This window comes from Manduca sexta, chromosome 6 (genome assembly GCF_014839805.1).
Source record: "Manduca sexta isolate Smith_Timp_Sample1 chromosome 6, JHU_Msex_v1.0, whole genome shotgun sequence".
Lineage (NCBI taxonomy): Eukaryota > Metazoa > Arthropoda > Insecta > Lepidoptera > Sphingidae > Manduca > Manduca sexta.
In genome coordinates this window covers 8,621,866-8,644,982 of record NC_051120.1, presented here as the reverse complement: position 1 = coordinate 8,644,982, position 23,117 = coordinate 8,621,866, and the positions used below count along the sequence as shown (strand labels likewise).

The window sequence follows — 23,117 nt, the reverse complement described above, 5'->3', positions numbered from 1 at the left end:
TAGATAAGATATGAGTTATTGAAAAAAAACAACATATTTAAATAATTTAATTTATTCCTCAACCAATTGCAGCAACTTATCCATACTTATAGGCATAAAGGTCCGTCCACTATCATCCGAGTACATAATAACATTTCTAATTACATAGCACTGCAGATTGCCTATCTTGTATATCGGGCGTCCTTCCCTCGTCTTGCCGGCTATGGGTACAAAGGTTATCTCCTTTTCTATGCATCTAGATTCTAATAACTCGGAGAAACTCTTCTGTTGGCTGGCCGACGCTAGTACCTCTGAGATCCTGGTGGTTTCTTTCGCGTCGACGGTGAAACGCGGTGGTGGGGGCGGCTCGACTGCCTCCAAGTCAGTGCTTCGGTTCATCATGTCTAGGGCTTTGCGGAATGCGTCACGTACTGCCGGCTCCTTGAGTACTTCTTCAGGGAACATTTTCTGTAAAAATTGTAAGATTGTCATTCTATTTCAAATGGAGGCTATTCTAGATTGAAAAGTAACGGTCTGCAGGGGCCTTATTCTCTATCCCGCACGTTATTTTAACCGTGTGTAACAAGCACGTAACACAACGCATCATGTTTAGGACTATAGAAATTTGGCTTACAGAATACCATTCCACGCACCTTTCTCGAAGATAACATGACACGGCCGCGTTACGCGTTTACACTATCATACAGAATAAGGGCCTTGGTAAGTAAAGTGTATTAGTATGTAGCAATATGATTTCACTCATGTATTCGCAGTCGGAATCGCCGACCAGTTTCAGTCAGACCGACTACGAATACGTGAGTGAAACCGTGTTGCTATATACTCAAATATGACGACAAACGAAGCATATTGTATTCCATAATAACTAGAATTAGACCGTACTACTAGATGTATACTGACTAACCCAGAACGCGACTTGACCGAAGGAGCTACAAACGATTTTTTACACCATGTAGGTATTGTGGTCGGTACGCAACCGGGTTCAAAATGTAAAGAACTACAATTCTTATTTTTACTACTGGGGGCTTATTCTCTATACCACACGTTATTTTGACAGTGCGTAACAAGAACACAACGCACCGCGTCGCGTTCAAGACTATATAAATTAGCATACAGAATACAATACGATAATTTCTCGTAAATAAACACAACCGTGTTACGAGTTAACACTGTCATAGAGATTAAAGCACCAGGGCCCTTATTCTGTATGATAGTGTGAACGCGTAACGCGGCCGTGTCATGTTATCTTCGAGAAATGTGTGTGAAATGGTATTCTGTAAGCCAAATTTCTATAGTCCTAAACATGATGCGTTGTGTTACGTGCTTGACACACACTGTCAAAATAACGTGCGGGATAGAGAATAAGGCCCCTGGTAAAAGTGATTTAAACATACTGCACGAAAAAATAATATTTAAATATAGATGACATGCACTAAAATAGCAGATATCGGCAATATAAACAAGTCAAAGAAATCATCGAATGAAAATCCACACGGCAGCTGAGTTGGAATCATCGGTTGATGGAAAAATAATAAACTAATTTTATTATTGAAAATATCTTTTATTGATCCCTGCATTTGAATCCTTGTGACCACAACTTGGTCAACGTAGATATAGATCTACTTAATCCTAAAAGTTTTTAATTTAACTGCAACTATTTCAAATAGAAGAAAAAAAAATCAGATATCTTATATTAATGGAACATAAACACAAAATGTCCCTTCATTAAAAATGTATCGTGTACCGAATTTCGATTTTGATTCGAAAGAAGGCGCGTTTTGAGAGAATGCTGGTTATAATTTATCATTTCGGAATTAAGCATGTTGACATGTTTATCTCAAAATACAAAGAAACCAGGGAGAGCGTTATTTATGATAAAATAGCGCTAGGCTGTGATTAAACATATTGTAGATAGCGAGATTGTAGATTATTCAGTTCTGTTGCTACTTTTTCAGCTAGGTAAATCTGATATAAAGAACATTGTACCTGACACTGACTACCTTGGGACTGCTGTAGTGGCAACATATTATAATTTTTATTAATCTATTGTCTTGATTTAAAAAAATACATTTTCTTAAACTCGCTATGTAGTGATAGGATATTCCAAAAAACATTTCCAAGCCCGATATGTCAAAGAGTATGTACATATGCACAGTCTTAAAGAATATTTAAATCCTACAGACAAAGTATTGCCTTTCCACGTACTGATACGCGTGACAGTGTGACCCGTGCGTAAATATTGTTACGTTTTATCAGTAACAAACATTAAACATATTGCGTACATTATTTATCGTTCTCCTGGCATCTGCATTGAAATGATCACCTGGTAATACATTAAGTGCCACTTAGTGGCATAGCTTGCTAATGAGGAGCATTATATCAAAATTTGTTGCAGGTCATTCGGGACAGTGCGAACTTTTAGGCGTCTACTTAGTTTATTGATTAATTGATTCGTTCTTAATCGAATTTCGGCCACGGCGGCCGAATTCAGCGGAGATCAGCCAGGTACACAAGAGATATAGTATACTAGTGTGTGCGCAATACACTGGTGCACTCTCTGTTCCTTGCCTCTCATAGTAAGATGACATGGCAACGCGACATGACCAGAGATTATAGATTATTGAAACCCCAAGAAAGGACATAGTAATTTTTTTTTAAAATAAATATTTGGCATACACGACTGTGTGTTCAATACTTACTAATAACAACTAGCGTTTCAATTACCATAGAAATATAAACTAAGCCTTTTGAAATCACATTTTGCATACACATTTAAAATAGCAAAAAAAAAACCTACCAAATAAGTGGTCAGAGCGTGGAATAAACTCCCAGAACATGTGGTTACAGCTGGAAACATAAACCAGTTTAAGAACCGACTGGACAAATACTTAGCTACAAATGAAAAAGGCATTATCAGTTGTTTCAACTGCCTGCCTGATGTATATAATAATAATAATAAAAAATGACTATATCACAACAAAACCTTTCTAACCGATTCAGAGGACGATATGACCCTGGCTATTCGTTGTAAAAATGGGTTCTTGAAATTACAACACTGCAAAAGACCGCAGTTCCGTCCTCACCGTGGAGGACCTCGCCGCGTTCCCAATATCCCGACCCTTGTAATAGTTACGGCCCGTGAGCCCACAAATACGGTACTAATGGTTAGATTGTTAGTATTCACACACACTCATTTATCCCCGAAGGGGTATGCAGAGGCGCAACAGGACACTCACTTTTCGCTGAGTGTGTTTTTCCCATGATGTGTTAGGGGGACGAGCCTACCACCATATCGAGCACAAATTCCAGATTCCGAGCTGATACTGAGCAGTAAAACCCAAATATCACTGCCCCTACCCAGGATCTCAGCGCTGCCGTACCGCGCATGCAGTACAAATACATATTGTTAGTATTTGTAATGGTTAATGTATCTATCCTCTGCCAGTTCCAATAAATGCTTGTCAATTGTTAATAATCCCAATACATACCTTGAACTCAGTGTAGGAGTTGAGCACGGTGGCGTGCGTGGGGTTGGTGTTGAGCCAGGCGGCCAGCGCGGCCAGCCACCTCGGCAACAACGCGCGGCTCGCGATGGCGGCTATCGTCGGCGCGCCCAGCAGGTCCAACCAGTCCACACACCACTGCCATGCCGCTGTGGAAACATTATGCTATAAAATGTATCACCCTGTATGATGTCTTAAAATAATTTTTATATCGTAAGTTATTTTTGACCACATTACATTTGCAGATAGAAAATCCATTACGCATTGTTAAATAAGGCTATTTTGCAACATCATGTATTATAATAAATAGCCTTGTATAATGATATTTAAAGTGATTTTTATATCATGGAATAATTATTTTTTACCACAATACATCTGGAGATGGGTTTTCATTTACATACTGTTAATTAAAGCTATTCTTGTTATCTGTTTGGAACAACCTCTACAAATTAATTGCGTAATATCTCGCCTCTAAATGATCTTTAGAATTATGTCGACATACATACCACGACGCTAGATAAAAATTAACAAGAACACTTATAAAAAGTGTAGGTACTTCTGTACGCAATTATAAAAGTGTAACCAAGATGAATATTGCAATTTTTGCTGGAATAGAATGTAATCTATAGAATTATTGAAATATTTTCACAAAGCATTGTAAAAGTTGCAATTGCGGCAAGAACTATCTTGTTTATACTATAATATAAAACAAAGTGATCACAAATGCTGCCGCAGCTCGACACCTTTAATCGATCTAAAAATAATGAATTCTGTCGACGCGACCTTAATAAGATAAATGTCACTTCACCATCATACATGGCGTTAGCTAAACTGCGTTTTTTTAAATTTCTATATAATTCACAAATTTTCATATATTATTGTTACAATGTTACGTGTGTCTCGCAAATAGGTTTTGAGGTTGATTTGGTTCCACCATTGCGACCTAGTTTACTCTTACAATGTTATGTGTGTCTCGCAAATAGGGAAGTGAAGGTTGATTTGGTTCCAGCATTGACACACAGTTTATCATTGCGTTTGTGGACTATAATAATGAATGTGTGTGTGCGTACTGTTGTCGCCGCCGACGAGGTGCACGGGGTGGTGCTGCAGGCAGTGCTCGAGCTTGGGCGCGACGTGGTGGTGCAGCACGGCCGCCAGCGCGCCGCCCCACGCGCGCCGCCACGCCGCCAGCACGCCGCGCGCCGACGCGTCCGCCGGGTGCCAGCCCGCCAGCGCCGCCGCCAGCCGCGAGCGGATCAGCGGGTACACGCTCGTCGCCAGCGCCGACCCTGCAGAACACAATTGCACAACCGAGGTTTTAAACCTAAGTTATACTGCAATAATCTCATATAAAACTGTTTTCCACTGACATAGTTTCATGTAAAAATGTAAAAAAAAAATATCCAAATTAAATAAATTAAGATTTCCGACCGCACCTGCGATGTCGTGCCACGGCAGCACCCAGTGGTGCAGCGGCTGCGCGTCGCTCGTGGGGTCCCAGGCGCGCACGGCGCACAGCACGCGCGGCACGATGTAATATAAAGTAAGACCGCACCTGCGATGTCGTGCCACGGCAGCACCCAGTGGTGCAGCGGCTGCGCGTCGCTCGTGGGGTCCCAGGCGCGCACGGCGCACAGCACGCGCGGCACGATGTAATATAAAGTAAGACCGCACCTGCGATGTCGTGCCACGGCAGCACCCAGTGGTGCAGCGGCTGCGCGTCGCGCGTAGGGTCCCAGGCGCGCACGGCGCACAGCACGCGCGGCACGATGTAATATAAAGTAAGACCGCACCTGCGATGTCGTGCCACGGCAGCACCCAGTGGTGCAGCGGCTGCGCGTCGCTCGATGGGGTCCCAGGCGCGCACGGCGCACAGCACGCGCGGCACGATGTAATATAAAGTAAGACCGCACCTGCGATGTCGTGCCACGGCAGCACCCAGTGGTGCAGCGGCTGCGCGTCGCTCGTGGGGTCCCAGGCGCGCACGGCGCACAGCACGCGCGGCACGATGTAATATAAAGTAAGACCGCACCTGCGATGTCGTGCCACGGCAGCACCCAGTGGTGCAGCGGCTGCGCGTCGCTCGTGGGGTCCCAGGCGCGCACGGCGCACAGCACGCGCGGCACGATGTAATATAAAGTAAGACCGCACCTGCGATGTCGTGCCACGGCAGCACCCAGTGGTGCAGCGGCTGCGCGTCGCTCGTGGGGTCCCAGGCGCGCACGGCGCACAGCACGCGCGGCACGATGTAATATAAAGTAAGACCGCACCTGCGATGTCGTGCCACGGCAGCACCCAGTGGTGCAGCGGCTGCGCGTCGCTCGTGGGGTCCCAGGCGCGCACGGCGCACAGCACGCGCAGCACGATGTAATATAAAGTAAGACCGCACCTGCGATGTCGTGCCACGGCAGCACCCAGTGGTGCAGCGGCTGCGCGTCGCTCGTGGGGTCCCAGGCGCGCACGGCGCACAGCACGCGCGGCACGATGTAATATAAAGTAAGACCGCACCTGCGATGTCGTGCCACGGCAGCACCCAGTGGTGCAGCGGCTGCGCGTCGCTCGTGGGGTCCCAGGCGCGCACGGCGCACAGCACGCGCGGCACGATGTAATATAAAGTAAGACCGCACCTGCGATGTCGTGCCACGGCAGCACCCAGTGGTGCAGCGGCTGCGCGTCGCTCGTGGGGTCCCAGGCGCGCACGGCGCACAGCACGCGCGGCACGATGTAATATAAAGTAAGACCGCACCTGCGATGTCGTGCCACGGCAGCACCCAGTGGTGCAGCGGCTGCGCGTCGCTCGTGGGGTCCCAGGCGCGCACGGCGCACAGCACGCGCGGCACGATGTAATATAAAGTAAGACCGCACCTGCGATGTCGTGCCACGGCAGCACCCAGTGGTGCAGCGGCTGCGCGTCGCTCGTGGGGTCCCAGGCGCGCACGGCGCACAGCACGCGCGGCACGATGTAATATAAAGTAAGACCGCACCTGCGATGTCGTGCCACGGCAGCACCCAGTGGTGCAGCGGCTGCGCGTCGCTCGTGGTCCCAGGCGCGCACGGCGCACAGCACGCGCGGCACGATGTAATATAAAGTAAGACCGCACCTGCGATGTCGTGCCACGGCAGCACCCAGTGGTGCAGCGGCTGCGCGTCGCTCGTGGGGTCCCAGGCGCGCACGGCGCACAGCACGCGCGGCACGATGTAATATAAAGTAAGACCGCACCTGCGATGTCGTGCCACGGCAGCACCCAGTGGTGCAGCGGCTGCGCGTCGCTCGTGGGGTCCCAGGCGCGCACGGCGCACAGCACGCGCGGCACGATGTAATATAAAGTAAGACCGCACCTGCGATGTCGTGCCACGGCAGCACCCAGTGGTGCAGCGGCTGCGCGTCGCTCGTGGGGTCCCAGGCGCGCACGGCGCACAGCACGCGCGGCACGATGTAATATAAAGTAAGACCGCACCTGCGATGTCGTGCCACGGCAGCACCCAGTGGTGCAGCGGCTGCGCGTCGCTCGTGGGGTCCCAGGCGCGCACGGCGCACAGCACGCGCGGCACGATGTAATATAAAGTAAGACCGCACCTGCGATGTCGTGCCACGGCAGCACCCAGTGGTGCAGCGGCTGCGCGTCGCTCGTGGGGTCCCAGGCGCGCACGGCGCACAGCACGCGCGGCACGATGTAATATAAAGTAAGACCGCACCTGCGATGTCGTGCCACGGCAGCACCCAGTGGTGCAGCGGCTGCGCGTCGCTCGTGGGGTCCCAGGCGCGCACGGCGCACAGCACGCGCGGCACGATGTAGCGCGCGGCGCACGACGTCAGCACCCACTCCGGGCACGCCGCCGCCCACGACGTCAGCGCGCGCACCATCGGCGCCGGCACGCGCGGGTTCCAACTCCTAGAGACAAATGTAATCATTATAACTTGATGACAGTCCTAAAAATTTGTTATGATTAATTCTAAATTTATTATTATTTATTTAAGGACGTCACAAATATTTGTTAATAGAATTAACATAAACGACAAATAAAACTTACATTAGTTTCTTTTACAATTAAAAAAAAACTTTTACAAAATATACATTCATGCTTTTAATCCACAAGTAAGCAGAGACGCAACCTGCGCACCCACTTTCCTTTGTGCATATTCCATCCTATGATACGGATAAGGGGCGAGCCTAACGCCATATTGGACACAAGTTCTGTTTCACTCCAGTTAAGCAATATTAATTTGTCTGACCCGTTGATGCGAAACCTCAGCACATCAGTCGACCATAATATAACTAAGCCTCCAAGGCAATAACATTGCATATTAGATGAAAGTCACCATATCAATAAAACCAATACTCACTCAGCAGCATTGTTAATATGCTGCACATAGTGCTGCCATATAAGACTGTTGTACGCCTCCTCGGTGAGCAGTTTCCTCCATTTGAGGAAGGTCGGTATCGGGTCCTCTGGAGCTTGCAACGGGTCCCAGGTGGCGAGCATCGCACTGAACAGCGGACTGATTATGTTACCAGCTATCGTGCCCAGACCGAACATCTCATATTCTAGTGGGAATGATTCCTGTAACAACATATTATTAGACTTAGCTAATTAAAATAAAAAATTTAAGTGTTATTAGAGATGAATACCAAAAAGTGACTATTTCTAATTGATTTTCATTAATCGGAAATTCATCAATCATTAAGTTTAACTGCAACATTCGCTTTCTAGTTATGTACAGTCAGCTTCAAAAGTAGGTGAATAAATTCAAAGCGATTTGACACATTAACATCAATCGAGATACTATTGTTCTTTATTTATAACAAAGTAAACCTTTTAAAGTTTATTTTATTGAAGAAAACTCATTTTTCATACGAACACAAAAGTTTAAAGACAAATTGAAGTTTTGAATTTGTTCTACTATTTTTCAGGCTGACTACTTGCAACATGCCTTGTACTACAACTTCCCGAATAGATTATAACTTACGATCTCAAAATAATGAACTCTTATTTTCATATACCTACCTTCAAATCAGCGAGGACTTCATACGCCGTTTCCAGCGAGACGTCGGGCTTGTTCAGTTCCTCGACCTTCTTCAATATAACCTCCACTTTAGAGATCACTTCATCATGGTCTTTGAGTTTGATGTTACATTCTTCCAGATCCCGCTCTAGCACCACTATCTCGTCTTCTGCTTGTCGAAGCTCTCGAGCGTTTTGGATTATGTCCTGAACGAGAGTTATTTATTTGAGTGATATAGGTTTGTATTTATTTGTAATTTAAGACCGAATATTATTTTGAACAGAACATAGCGCTAGTTTTATATTTTATTTTATTTTTGAAGTTACATATTGTGTTTTTACAGTGGGGACAAATAATCCGCTGTAATGCGATACATCCAGTGATGACCCCGATCCTCAGTCATGAGGTACCAACTACAGAGAGAGATTATGTTTTTAATAGGTTAGAGCTCTGCTCTGTTTAACTTATCGTTTTTTATCATTCAACATGGTTTTCTAACAAACAGGTTGATTGGTTACAAAAATGTCGAAAATAACAATATTCAATGCTTAGTGATCAAATAGTCTATTATGGTAAATAGACTCTGTTCATGATTAAACGATCAAAGCATATGTATTGACATAGTCGTAAAAAATTTTACTCCTTAAATAAGAACGATAAAATCAAAATAATGTAGTTAGTAGTGAATAATGACCTGTTCGCAGCAGTCGACCATGAGCTCGAGGTTGTGCAGCAGATGCGGCGCGGCGAAGTTGTCGCACTTGCGGCGCGGCTCGTGCTCGTAGCGCGGCGCCTGCGCACGCAGCGCGTGGTAGCCGCTCAGCACGCGCTTCTCCTTGCCCGTCATGTCGATCACCGGCACGCGCGACAGCGAACTGCTGTGGAACTTGTACAATTAATATTCTAGTCAAACTGTAGGTATTGAGTATGCAATCTCAGGAATCAATTGAGTATTACAATTAAATATGTGGTTACATTTAGTAATGCAATGACCCTGTATAACAGAGACGGACAAAATATTAAAATATAAATTGCAAACTGATCTTGCTCATAGCTTATGTAAATTATAAAAATTTCAGTGTGTGTCAGGGTACACAGAGAAATATTCAGACTATTATCCTAAGCATCAGTCTTATCTTCTTCGAATAAAAAGCGCATGTCAGAAATAAATCCTTATTCATTTTCAAGTTTATAATATTCTCATCTCTATGCAAAATACCTGGCTATAGTATGCATCGTGGGTTTACCCTCTTGTATAACGTCGGCCGCATCTCTGTAGAAGTATCGGCCCTTGTGAGACTTCTTCCAGTTGTACGTCTTCTCTCTCTTGTCTTTATCCTGGTCTTCTTTCTCTTTCAGACGACGCTCTTCTTCTTTCTTAGCCTTTTGCTGTTGAAATGTATTTTTTTATTTAAGTAGTTAAAATACACACTATTATAGAAGGCAAAGGATGGTTTGGTTATATTAGTGTTCGACATAAAAGTTAGTTACTAAGGAACTACAATTATATTTGTCTTACAGGTTAAGATAAACAGGAAATTATTCAAATAATATATTTTAATTAAAATAGTGAGATAATAGATTTTTCTACGAGAATAATTGTAGAAACGCATACTTACTGTCGATTTCTCCGGTCCATACGCGCCAATTGCCCCTCTACCTTTTCTGACGGTAGCCTCAACTGGCGCCGAAATACCTTGCAGGTCTTTACCCAAACCTTTGCCTGGTTGATACCCCATCTATGAGACAAAATACCATGAATGTTGAATTAAAGTACACAGAACCATTTGTATAAGATTAAACACATCACATCTTGCAAAAGAACCTTACTATAAATAATCACGATTCTAAAGTATTTTAGTACACCCATAATTTAATTTTTAATGAACAAGAGGTCTTTGTAATTTCTTAAAATTTATATGCAATTTACATCACAAATGAAAGATAATGCTATTCCAATAAGGTAACAAATCAAGAGGAAGTCTAATAATCACTTAGGCCCTATATGCTGTTTACATCATGGGCGAAAAGCTTAGGCAATTCCAATCATGTAACAATTATATAAATAGTTAACAATAAAAAAAAATAAAATAAATGGCCGAAATCTCCTAATAAGTATACTGTAACTCACCTGTAGCAGCAGCTTGGCTCCGATACCCTTTGTATGCTTCTCCCATGTGCCAACATTCCCGCCGAGGTTGGGGGGGCGCATGCCCTGCCCCTGTCTCCTGATGCCCGCAGTCTCGCTCTCATCCGGCTCTTCTAACTGTTCTTCATCTGAACTGTTTGCTGCAAACTTTGGACGAGATGTTGAAGGCTCTGCTGGTTCTAATTCTGTAGAAAATAATAATTTATTTCCAAATCAAGAGAATTACACAGTCAGATTTAGCAAAACATTCTACACTAGGCACTGCCTGTCTTGTAAAATGAATTAAGTAGGATTACCATTTTATAAGTACTTTAATAAAAAAAAGAGGTATCTTATACAGAACTCATGGTGCGCAAGTCCAACTTTCACAGACTTTTCTTGTATGTTCTCAAACTATTATTTTTTAGTTTTCATTAATCAGTATTCTTATATTTACTATCTATACCTGGAAGAGATTGTACTTGTACGATGGTACTAATCATTGCAATATATATAATTGTCTTTATTTTCAAAGAGTATGACATATGTTTTTAATCTCCATAATAAACTTTAAGAGATCAAACAATAATAATGGGAAAGCATAATTTTTTATATTAAATAATTATATTATGTTAACAATCAGTTCAAATATTATCAACAAGTCACTATGCTATTCATTTAAAAGAATATACACACAATAATTCATAACATGAGATCAGAATAGATACCAAATAAAAACAATTTATACCTTTCTTTTCTTTCTTCTTGCCAGCCTGTTGGACTCCACCAGCCACAAAACCAATGGGCGCGGAGAAGTCTTTAGGTTTTCTTGTCCTCTTTCGGACATTGTCCTCGTTGTCTTCTTCATCACTATCCTTAGCCCACACACCTATAACCATGTATGAACAATTTAATGTGACATCTAATTTTGATACCAGCAATTATCATGCTAAATAGATATATTATTATGCTAAATAGATTTTTCACACTATTTTCAACCAATTTCTGATAGAATGCGAAATGATTATTTCCTTATCTTTTATAAGCTTAAAAAATCTTGTGTTCTTTGGTATAAAATTAAGAATTCTTGGATTACACAAACTGCATTAAGAAAGCCCTAATATTATAAAATCTGTCTTATTTTTCTATTTAAATGTCTCTTGTAAAGTTGACATTTTCAAGTTAGCTTAGTGTTAATTCCAGCTACAGATTTGTTTATTCCATAAGTTAAGTAAACCAGGGATAATATATTTAAAGGAAAACTTTTACATGCAATACAAGTTTATGGTCATGAATTACACTGCAGTGATAGTTATATTGGATTTTTCTACTCAGTGTCAGCCCAGAGCATGGAATTTGTGTCTGATATGACAATAGGCTTGTTCCCTATCACATCACGGGACTGATTATGTATGACGGAAAGTGGATTCACCAGCTGCACTTTTGCCCATCGCTTCGGGAATAACTGGTGTGATTCATTAAACTACACTTGATTTACTATATTTTACAAATTTTATAAGGTTTCATTTCTGCAATTCAGTTTAAATGTACTATAAATTGGTGGAACATAGACATTGTGGTCAGCCTAACTGTTGCAGATTGATACTGAATTATTACATAGAATATAATTAATACTCCACAGTAAAATTTAGCGTGAGTTAAAACAGGTAAAATTAACTGTTTCGTACAACAGACGTGTTGCACAGTATCACAAGTTGTATTATTTGGATCAATGCTTGTATTGTGTACGCAAAAGATAAGATATACCGTAAATTTGCTGCTCTTTTTTGGCTCTCCTACTTCTATTGGGGTTGAATTCATTGTCCAAATCGTAGTCCGTAATTTCAAAACGTATAACCTCGTCGTCCGACATTATCACAATATAAATAAAGCTGTAAAACGCAAATGAAATAAACAATGCCTATTCAATCCGTTTTTAATTAAATTATTGGAATAATTCAGTAAATTAATTTGTGTAATTGTTTCACGTATTTACAAATTACACCCAGAATTACACCGTTCATTATGACATTTGGAAAATGTATTCTATCTGGTAACTACAGATAAAAAAGCCAAGCATAATAATTTTTTTTAATGGCAATCTCATAATCGACTATTTAGATTTAAAGATGATATATTTTATGTATGCTATATCAATATTTGTATGATAGTCGATAAGATTTTGCTATATTATTGAATCGTTAATGGCATAATCATATTATGCTTAAAAAATAATAATTGATGTTCAATTTTTACTTTTAGATCTACGACTGTTTAAGCAAACATCAAGTACGGTTCATGTTATAAATTATCGAAGCTGCCTTGGCATCTACTTTGAAATACCTACACTCTAAAGCCAACTGCGCAATCCAAACAAAAAAGATTTTTACCATTTAATCCCTCAGAGAATTTATCCTTTCCGAAGTATACTCTCCAGGTTTAATCCTCAAGTCAAACCCAAATTACAAGTCTACATAATACCAACGCATGAATTGAGAACCTCATTTTTTGGAACTCAGATAAAGAAAAAACAAGTTAGTCTCATTTCTTTATTAAAAATTCAATTTTAAGTATATAAATTGTCTTATCCATTCTCATTAGATCATTGTGCCAAATTTTAACAGTTCTTAGACATACCAAATGGCAATTATTAGTATACAAGAATATTGGCAAGGTATTAAAAGAGGTGAATTATTTAAATACAGTTTCTATTAAAAAGGGGTTTAGCAAAGGACGAATGTTTTCCATTGAAAGTCGCGTACATGATAATACCAATGTAAACCGCCTTATATGTATAAAAATAAAGCTTTATTATAACATAAAACTACAAATAATAAATATTATAAGAACAAAATAACAGTTAGTTGGCGTAATAAAAGGAAGTAAATATTGTATTGTACGCGACCTTCTACAGATGACTACAAAATTGTTAATTTCAAATTGGTTAAGACTTTTCATATTGCACTTGGACGATATTGCGTATCAGCAATGCCATCATTCCTTCCGCTAGTCATTTACCACGAAGATCAAAAATATAAAGATTCTATGCAAAAATTATTTTCAAAAATTCACTTCGACAAAAAATTGCTCCAAAATATTCCATTTAATTTACCTGTTATTTATTTCGATACTATCAATTAACATTAATTCTATTTTCATAAAAATACACAACCTTTTTTTTAACGATCTTCGTGAAAGGCGCCATGCCTAGCGGACGTTTCGGGGACCACATCCCTACATTATAATAAACTCCGAAACGTATGTAAATAAAAATATTTTTCATCCCTCGGACGGAAACGGACGTTATCCGTAATTTACACCTAATATGACACGTGGTTTTTGTTACTCACGATCACACTCCTATTCGGAGCTATAGTTAATTAATGAATATTTGATACCGATATTTTAAGTTAGAACGTAATTACAATCGATTTGGATCATTTACACATTAAGTATTGTATGTATAATGATCGATTGTGCTACTTACTGCACACATTACCTTCATATCGATATCAAATACTAAATCATTATTAACACTTCAATTTTTAAATGTGAGCAATTATCGATATTTTAGAATCGATGACGTCTGACCAATTTACATATGTAATAAACCTCATTACATTATAGCAAAATATTTTTTAAAATCCAATCAAAAATCTTTTCTTAGCATACTTCCATTTCAATACATTACAATCACATTAACATTCGATATAATTCAAAATAAAACACATAGAAAATCATTCAAAATTATTACATTGTTAATAAAAAACAATAAAACCACGAAATTAATCGTCTCACGAAAATAACGGAAGCCAGTTAAAGAATAAAATCAATGTCAAATGTTACCTACATTACAAACTAGACATAATAATTAAATTAATTGTAATGTCCAAATTGTGATATTTCGTTTTACATGTAAACATTTCTAGACAACAGTCGAAATTTGTCTTTTTAAAAATCAGCAAAATTATTAAGTATAAAACTAAGAAGTAGTTCGTCTTTTAATCGATATTTATCGATAACAGTGCCAATCGATTAAGATATTAAAACACTGAAACCAAGTTGTACACAGTCATGGAAATTACAAAATAGAAATAAGATCTTTACCTACATAGAAATGTTTGCCAGTAAAACGTAAAAAATACACGAAAAATGTTAAAGTACTGTTAGAACACGTATACATTCATGAATTAAAAATCGCAATAAATTAATTACCATCGCAAAAATGTATACAATAGGTCGTTTGAACATCACAAAATCACAGTTCATAATTACGTTGATGGCAATAGCGTTAAAATAATTGCTACTATCTAATAAAATTGCGTATATATTACCGAAACAAGCCGGTTGCGTTTGGAAACGAGTTTTACTGGAATTATGGTACTTATTGCCTAGAGCTTTATGCAACCAAAGACACTAAACTCATGGCAAGTAAAGTGCGGTCCAAATATGTTACAATACTTTAAATATCTTAGCGGTCGTATGAATTATATCGACATACTTTGTTGGATTTCTTTTTAAAGTATAAAACAATACATGGACTAATAAGTTAACTTGGTTAGCGTAGAACGTTTGAATCCATACCACTACATGCAAACGACTTGTTTCGCTAATATAGTACCTAATATTAAGTATGTAAGGCTTATAGTCTAGGATCCTTATTCATAAACGCTTTAAGATTTAACTCAAAAAATGTTATGCCGTTTTTTATCTTACGTTGTAATGTTTTAAAATGGAACAAAACACAATATCGTTCAAATTTGACTCTTAAGTGTTTATGAATAAGGAACGCGTACTTTTCCGTACGTTGATAATGTAAACATGATTTGTTCGTTACGCACGCTTTGATATTAAGCCCGGTGCACACTGAAAGTGCAGTTGCAAGTTGCAACATAAGTTTTGCTCATACAAAATGTTAATTTGACTTTAGTGTACACGGGTAGTGACAAGTATGGGCAATATTTATCAATATAGTATAGAAATTGATTTGTTATGATAATCGATAGAAACTAAAATCGATGAGCTTTCAAACAACAGTCGATGAACATATCGATAAACAGTCCATAAATGTAACTTAATTTAATTTCTTTTTTCGATCCCTAATTTACTATATACACTCATGTTTAATCAAATATTTTTTTCTAAAAAGGCGGCGTTACTTTACAAATATGGTCACAATTTAAAATAATTATCGACCATGAAGAATACATAAAATTATTCTTATTACACATTGACAATTCATCCAAATATGGATCTTATTAAGAATATATTTAAGAACAAAGTAGAATAAAAATTACCGTATTTTTAAGAGTTTGATACGTGCCGTAGGCCAATAAACAACTTATCGAGTCGAGGAAGTCACTAGAATGAAACCATCTTCCAATTTCTTCTAAAGATCTTAAGAATCGACTACACTACAAGCTCTATCGAAAATACCATTGACAATGTTTCTACCACTACGTGATGTCTTCAATATTGCTATTAACTTCCAAACTTTCAATCGATATAACACTGAGCTTTATCGATATTTATCGATTTACTTCGCTATCACTTTAAGATTATCGATATCGATATCACACTGGGGTATCCACACAACGTCCATAGACAACTTGTTTAGTTTTTAAGCCGTTGCTGGCTTTCGCGGTCAGTCATAACGCAACCGTGCTAATGTACGCGTCGTCTTCGTAGTTCTCTGCTGAGAGTCTTAAGGCGTGTTCTTCGCACAGGGCCGCTAGTTCTTTAAGCCATTCATCAAGCAGAACCGCGTTGAGAATAGACCGGAGCGTTATCGACTGATTCCAGTAGGATTCTTGAGTGAATATTGGTCTTTTCAGTGGACTAGAGACCGGTTGGAGACTGTGCGAAGTAGGTTGTGATGGTGATGCTGTAAAAATATTAAAATACAGTAACATGTACTTTTGTTTTGCTATATAACCGTAAAGTACCATTATTAGAAACAACCAATATTTTAAAATTTAGCAAATATTATCGAACAATTTAAGTTACTTTCCATATGCTATTAGATAACATTAAAAAATATACGACTTCAAGTCAAAGTGAGCTAGTAGACAATACTTACAATTATGAAAAAGTTTAAATTAGGTAATAGAAGTATCGATAATACTCATTAAACTATCGACCATTGAATGATCGATACCTTATTCGTTATATTAGCTAGAAATACTGTCGAAGCAATTACTACTAGACTACACGTTAAATTAGTAGGTTACAGTCAATTGTAAGAAAAACCGATAAAGCATTAGAAAACTATCGATAATTTGTACTCACACGACATTCTCCTGTTGAACATGCTGGACAAGCTGTTGGAGAGACTGCGCCGCTTGGACTCGACGCGTCGGAACGGAGACTCGTCCGCGCGGTACGCCGGCGAGTCCTGTACTCGTGGCTGACCTGGGACACCACAAATTAACTTAGAACTGGAATAAAATTATATAGAATCGTCAAATAATAATATGGGTGTTAAAGTAAAATTTTGCCATAAGAACGGACTAACTCAACGTTTACAATTAACTGCCGAAGTCATTGAAGGATCATTAGATCGACCAAATAATATATCAAACAAAGAATCTATGTATACGCGTGTTACACAACCTTTGTTCTCATTGATTTGTGTTATAGCTTCTTTGAAACTCAACTACACTCATTATAACTTAACCATTTCTAGTAAACAAAATAAATAGATATTGTTACTTTGTTCGGTAGTCGGGCCGCGCGACTTCACCAGCGCCATCTCTCTCTGTATGAGGAACACGCGCGCCTTGTCCACTAGTTCATTCGCGTTGTCCAGCCCGTCTGTAAGCTCGTCCACTTCCTCCTTTAGTGTACTTAGAATCTGAAAAAAGATCAAATATTTGGTAACATGTTACGCGATGGATTTAATGTTTACGTCGGTAATTAATTAAACAGAGTTTGATTTTATTTGGATTAACAAAAAAAAAGCATAACACAATCTGAAGCGTGATGATGTAGTTAATAGACCAGACTAAAAGTAGTCTAAAAAAGAAACCATTTTGTATATATTACTATTAATAGCTTATCTCAAAGATAAATTCGACAAATACTACAAAAGTCAAAGCCAAATACTTAACTAAATTATTTTATTGATACTCACTTGGAATAGAGAAGGTACATTCGGTGGCAACACAAACGCCGGACACAGCAATAACGACGTCAGAAGAGGGGTGGGCAGCGACGCAAGCCTCGATATGAGACACGTAACACGACAGTTGACTAGCACTTCAGATTCTAATATCGCGGCCGCTTTCTTCAGGAGACTGCTAAGTAATGGACCTGAGAGTGAAAAGGGAATTTAATGTAGATATAAAATCATTTAACAACGTATTTTGGTAAAATACTATAATTAATTGTACAGCTTATTTTATTAATAATAGAAAAAGTCGATTAAAAAAAAATCGAGTCATTAATAAAATATATAGATGACTATCAAAGTATGTTAAGTTAAAATAAGGTCTAATTCTCACCGATTATTGATTCGGCGCTCGCTCTCCAGCTCCTAATAAAAGGCACTTCATACTCCCTCACAGTTTCGGGCTTCTCAAAACTCTTCCTAAACAAATCCTCAGCGTAACCTTCTCCATTTTCTTCGATTTTGTATTTAAAACTCTCGTAGTCACTGCTCTCACCCATCGATAAATTATCATTCTCTTTCACATCACTAGTATGATTCATGAAATTATCGACATCTTTTTCATCGATGTTCTGGTTATCATTTGTTTTAGAGTCGTCTGCATTTTCGGTAAAAGACGTTAGACTGTGTTGTTCTTTCTCCGATGTGTCGCTTGTTTTTAATGTATCGTATTCACTTGTGCATATCGATATCAAGCTGTCTAGTTCTTTAGTGTTGTTCTGGTTGTCCATTTCTTTAGTTTCCTTCGTTGAGTTGTTGTTAGTCTCTCGTTTTGGTGTTGTTACTGCATCGTATTTGGACGTCCAATTGCTGCAGGCGATCGCGCGCGTCACTATTTCGAATCGCGCGTCGCATAAGTACGCATGATAATTACCGTATAAAGTTTCGTTGGGATTCTGGAATGAAAGAACAATTATTGTCTTAGTACTAATTATATTTTATGTTAAATTAAATTTTGTATTTACTTATGAATAATTCAAAAAGAAAACTCAATACCTACAAAAATTAAAATAATATTAAGGTTTCTAACTAATTTAAAGTCTTTCTTGTTCAATCTCTAATGACCTAATTTTTAATTTCATGATAACGTCGATGATTATAATATTTTTATCGATTCATTTTTAAACAACTATTATCGATAAAATTATTTAAACTCACTCCGTAATTAATCTTAGTTTCCTGGACCAGATGATTCAATGCTATATCATCATGCACGCCGTTGATCCGCCTCTCATCATCCCTCTTGAAGTCCAACACCCTCCTCCCACTCAGAGCTAGCTCGTCTACCCACTGCTTCGTCTTCTCTATAGGTCTTGCGCAACACCTAGGCGTTAGAGATAGGAAGGCGACCGCCGCGTCCCTATACGGCTCCGGTTCGGCGATCTTGTGTCTATGGCTCGCCACCAAATGCTGGCCGTTTAGTAAATGCTTGTATATTAACTCTATGGTCACATCTTCGCAGTTTAGGTCGATGAGGGTCTCCATTAATGATAAAGAGACGAGTGATAACTGGAAAGTTGGGTAGTAAATGGGTTAGGTTTTGTGTGTGCTCATTAAATAGTCGATATTTATGTATGTATGTATCAAAATTATATTCCATTTTTTTTTATCTACTTTAAATTATACGTTATTTCTTGCTTTACTGTACAGTATCATGGCTGGCATATTATCACAATCACTGAATCAATAAAATGGCCAATAATTGTGTCTCAACATGTTACGGGAAGTGGACGTCTCCTTAATTTACGACCACTCGTAAACAAGTTAAGGATTGTATAAAAAAGTAATCATACAATAAAAAAACTACCTGTGAATTCCCATCCAACCTCCTTAACATAATATCAATAACTCGAACGCCGTCGTATTCATAGACAAACAGGAAGTGCAATACAGCTCGAAGCAGCCCCTGCTTGGTGACGCACCGCAGCGCCATCTCGAGGTAGGCCATGGCGGCGGCCTGCTCGCCCGCGCCACTCTGCAATTGCGCCGCTTTCGTCTATCGATCGACGACAGGGCCGTGGTAGGGCGCGGTTGAGTGACAGTTATCGATTTGTGCATCCATTCAAAATCGATTATCGATTCGATTGTATAGGTTTGGAGTGACAAATGTAATTGATATAAATTGATTGTGTTTGGCAAAATTTATCGAACTAAAGTTGTTGGATATAATATGGTGAAGAAATAGTGTGTAAAGAATATTTTTGTGTTACTTATTTTATGATTCGCTACATTTCAATGAATAACCAACACCACAAAGTGTAGCTAAATTGTACGTTAAGTATAAAAGATATATGAAACTATGCTATTTTCATGCTAGTAAGACGAAAGACGAGGACTTTCTATTACAAATTGACCTAATTTATCCTACATCAATAGCCGTTGTAATATGAAAAACTTTATACTTTTTTCCTATCAGTTCTCTTACAGAAACGTCATTATAAATGAAATCATTTAAGTAAATACATAATCTTTTAATAACGCAACTTAAGTCGATAAATTGCACTATAAAATATCAACAACTCCCAACACTCTTGCAAACAAACTTTTATGCAATAAACATTTTTAGTACGAGAAGCCAATCAAACGATGTTAGATGAGCTGTCACTTAACCGTTTACAAAGGTCGACAAGGTTTTTTTGAAAAAAAAAAATTAAAAAAAAAACTTTTTTCCAATACCATTACAGTATAGCATATATAACAGTTGAAGTAAATTATGGTATGATTTTTTTGCAAAACTATGCTAAATTTGTCGACCAATGTTATGAATAGATGTACGTATGGCCCATACCGGATGTGCACAGCAATATCCCGTGCGCAAAGCCCGCTGACGTCAATCATAGACAAGAAAACACCTCTGATAGATACCGACATAAACCTAAATTGATTTATCATTAAAATATTAACAGTTTAAATAGAAGTTGATTAATCGATTTTTTTATTATATGTTCAAATATTTAGGTTCATTATGCGATTTCTATTAGAGGTTATGTTACAGAAAAACCTTTTTATGTGTGTATGGAAATGATACTATAATTTTGAGCTCACGGTAAAACAAGATTTTAACCATAGGGGGTATTCGCAATAAGAAACTTTAGGTTTAACAATATAAGAAACACTTTACAAAAAATTGCGGAAAAACTAATTTATTTAATTAATATAATTAGTAATTTTTTTACATGTAATGTATTCATATTTACGATATAATATGTTATAAGAAACGTTATGAGCCATGTAATATAGTATCATTTCAAGTAACACACTATTTTACTAATCTTTATCGAGTGTAAAATATGAAAACTTTAGTAAATTTTCACTTATTTTTAATGCTGAAACGAGCAAGATGGTCACATTACAGTAAACGTCACTACTACCCATAAAACATAACATACAAAGCTGTAACATATCTATTAACACTCGACAAAAGTTAGCACAAAACTTCACAGAATAAATCACAAAATATATACTTAAATAATACACATAATAAATCTTACGCTATATAATAATAAAATATAATCAAATCATACGTCACTATATTATTCGATATATTTTGGGTACAGAAAGATACGAATAGAAAAAAATGCAGAATTAAATCAACTAATGAGGTCATAATATTTAAAAAGTTTTTATTAATGTTTTAACTGATTCCATCATTCATCATTTTATCACATTATACAAAAGATAAATACACATATAATATTATGAAATAAATTAATTAAATTGGTAAATATCTTAACATACTAGCTCACCTGATCCACTGAAAGAAAGTCTATCTGATTAGTCAATATATAAAGAGAAACAATATATGGAAAATTAGTGGAAAGAACATATTACAATATTATTAAAAGAAGACGCTAGAAGAAACAAAACATTACGACAAATTTACAAAAGAGTAGAAACAAAGAAAATTTTTGGTAAGAACATTCATATTTTGATTTTTTTGTTTCGATTATTAATGTTTCTTGCAATTTATACACACGTACAAATAAATGAAAACACACAGAAATAGTATTTGATGAAAAACTCCAAGAACCCATATGAATCCCAACATTTTCTTTACTATTAAAATCATTACTATTATTTTGTCAACAAATACTTTGGCTGTATGTATCGTGGTTCTTTTATACACTAATAATAAAAATAGTAATGCAATGGAAACTTCATCATACAGCCAAATTTATATATAATATTTTAACACTAATAATTTTATTAGTAAAGAAAATTTAACATATAAAAAAAAAAATCACTCATCCCACACCATTCACACAATAGATGTACATTACCTGTAACAATGCGGGACCTAGTACTGGCACTAGGAATCCTTGGTACAGCAGGTCGAGTAGATGTTTTTTGATTGACGGATGAGCAACCTAGGAAAAAAAACATTGCAGTAGTAAACACAAATATTATATTGATGTTGAATTGTTTTAGCGGAGTTAGGTAAAAACGCTACTAACTAATGACGTCATAATGCAGTATTTGTTTTTTTTTTGTTTTTCTTTATATATTCGCTCTATGTATTTTTTAGTAAAACAAATGTATTGAAATTCAACAAAAAAAAACGGTGAGACGTCGATTCGTAACAGCATTTTATAAAAACCTTTTCGTTACGCACATTTATCTTGAGTAATATTCTACATAATATTATACATATTATGTCCTATAACACATTATTTTAATTTTTTGTTGCGTTTTTTTTTTTGGATTATGAATATATTATGTGACTCACAACTCAAAGTCTGAACCGACATCGATAAATTTTATATGGCATAAACTCTAACAAAAAAAAAAGATAATTTTTATTTAAAAAAAATCACATTTAACTTCAATGCTCTGTACTTCTGTAGTAATCATCCCTTCACAAAATTGAGGTCAATTTTGGTCATATTTCAAAGCTCCCATCCAAATTAGACTCTGAGATAAGCGTATCAAAGTACAAATTCCTTCGCCAAATGCTCACCTGTGCCACAGCATCACAGAACTCGAGAGAATCAATGAACAGCGTTAGTTTGTGGACTTGATTCACGTCGTCTGGCGTCAGTCGGTAAACTTTATCGCCCAGGGTTCTTGGAAGTAGAGAATAGAGGCCACTTAGACCTGGAAAGAAGAAATAATTTATTAAAAATATTAGGGGGAAATGTATTTCAAAAAAATGTATATAATGTATTGATAGATCTCTCGTTTTTAATAGTTCGCTTTATATTTTGATCATGAAATTAAAAATTTTGCTATGTTGTGGTAAAATATCGTACGAATTTCTTGTACTGACAACGTTAACATTAAAATGTAAAAAAGTGACGCACCCAGAGCAAGTTTTCT

General features: G+C 38.0%; 2 protein-coding genes across 3 annotated transcripts in view; both read right to left on the bottom strand.

The window, feature by feature from the left end:
• Window positions 1-36: 36 nt before the first annotated feature.
• LOC115448939 (septin-interacting protein 1) lies at window positions 37-12,661 on the bottom strand. Its single transcript, XM_037446542.1, has 12 exons — window positions 12,401-12,661; window positions 11,382-11,522; window positions 10,637-10,839; window positions 10,125-10,244; window positions 9,725-9,894; window positions 9,200-9,383; window positions 8,508-8,711; window positions 7,846-8,063; window positions 7,197-7,393; window positions 4,571-4,789; window positions 3,486-3,649; window positions 37-447 (listed from the first exon to the last, which is right to left on the bottom strand). The coding sequence occupies exons 1-12, from the start codon at window positions 12,504-12,506 to the stop codon at window positions 52-54; spliced, it is 2,322 nt and encodes a 773-aa protein (XP_037302439.1). The 5' UTR covers window positions 12,507-12,661; the 3' UTR covers window positions 37-51.
• A 507-nt stretch (window positions 12,662-13,168) lies between these two features.
• The window catches only part of LOC115448938 (UPF0518 protein GJ17503), a 32,459-nt gene continuing 22,510 nt past the window's right edge, over window positions 13,169-23,117 (bottom strand). Inside the window, exons 8-16 of one of the 2 annotated variants that reach the window (XM_030176568.2) lie at window positions 22,759-22,895; window positions 22,082-22,168; window positions 19,609-19,797; window positions 18,960-19,310; window positions 18,136-18,697; window positions 17,766-17,944; window positions 17,345-17,486; window positions 16,922-17,044; window positions 13,169-16,517 (exon numbers count right to left, since the gene is read on the bottom strand). In XM_030176568.2, coding sequence (XP_030032428.1) covers window positions 16,282-16,517; window positions 16,922-17,044; window positions 17,345-17,486; window positions 17,766-17,944; window positions 18,136-18,697; window positions 18,960-19,310; window positions 19,609-19,797; window positions 22,082-22,168; window positions 22,759-22,895 — 2,006 coding nt within the window. In that variant the 3' untranslated portion in view covers window positions 13,169-16,281. The remainder of the gene's footprint in view (window positions 16,518-16,921; window positions 17,045-17,344; window positions 17,487-17,765; window positions 17,945-18,135; window positions 18,698-18,959; window positions 19,311-19,608; window positions 19,798-22,081; window positions 22,169-22,758; window positions 22,896-23,117) is intronic. The other variant, XM_030176569.2, reaches the window with a different exon arrangement.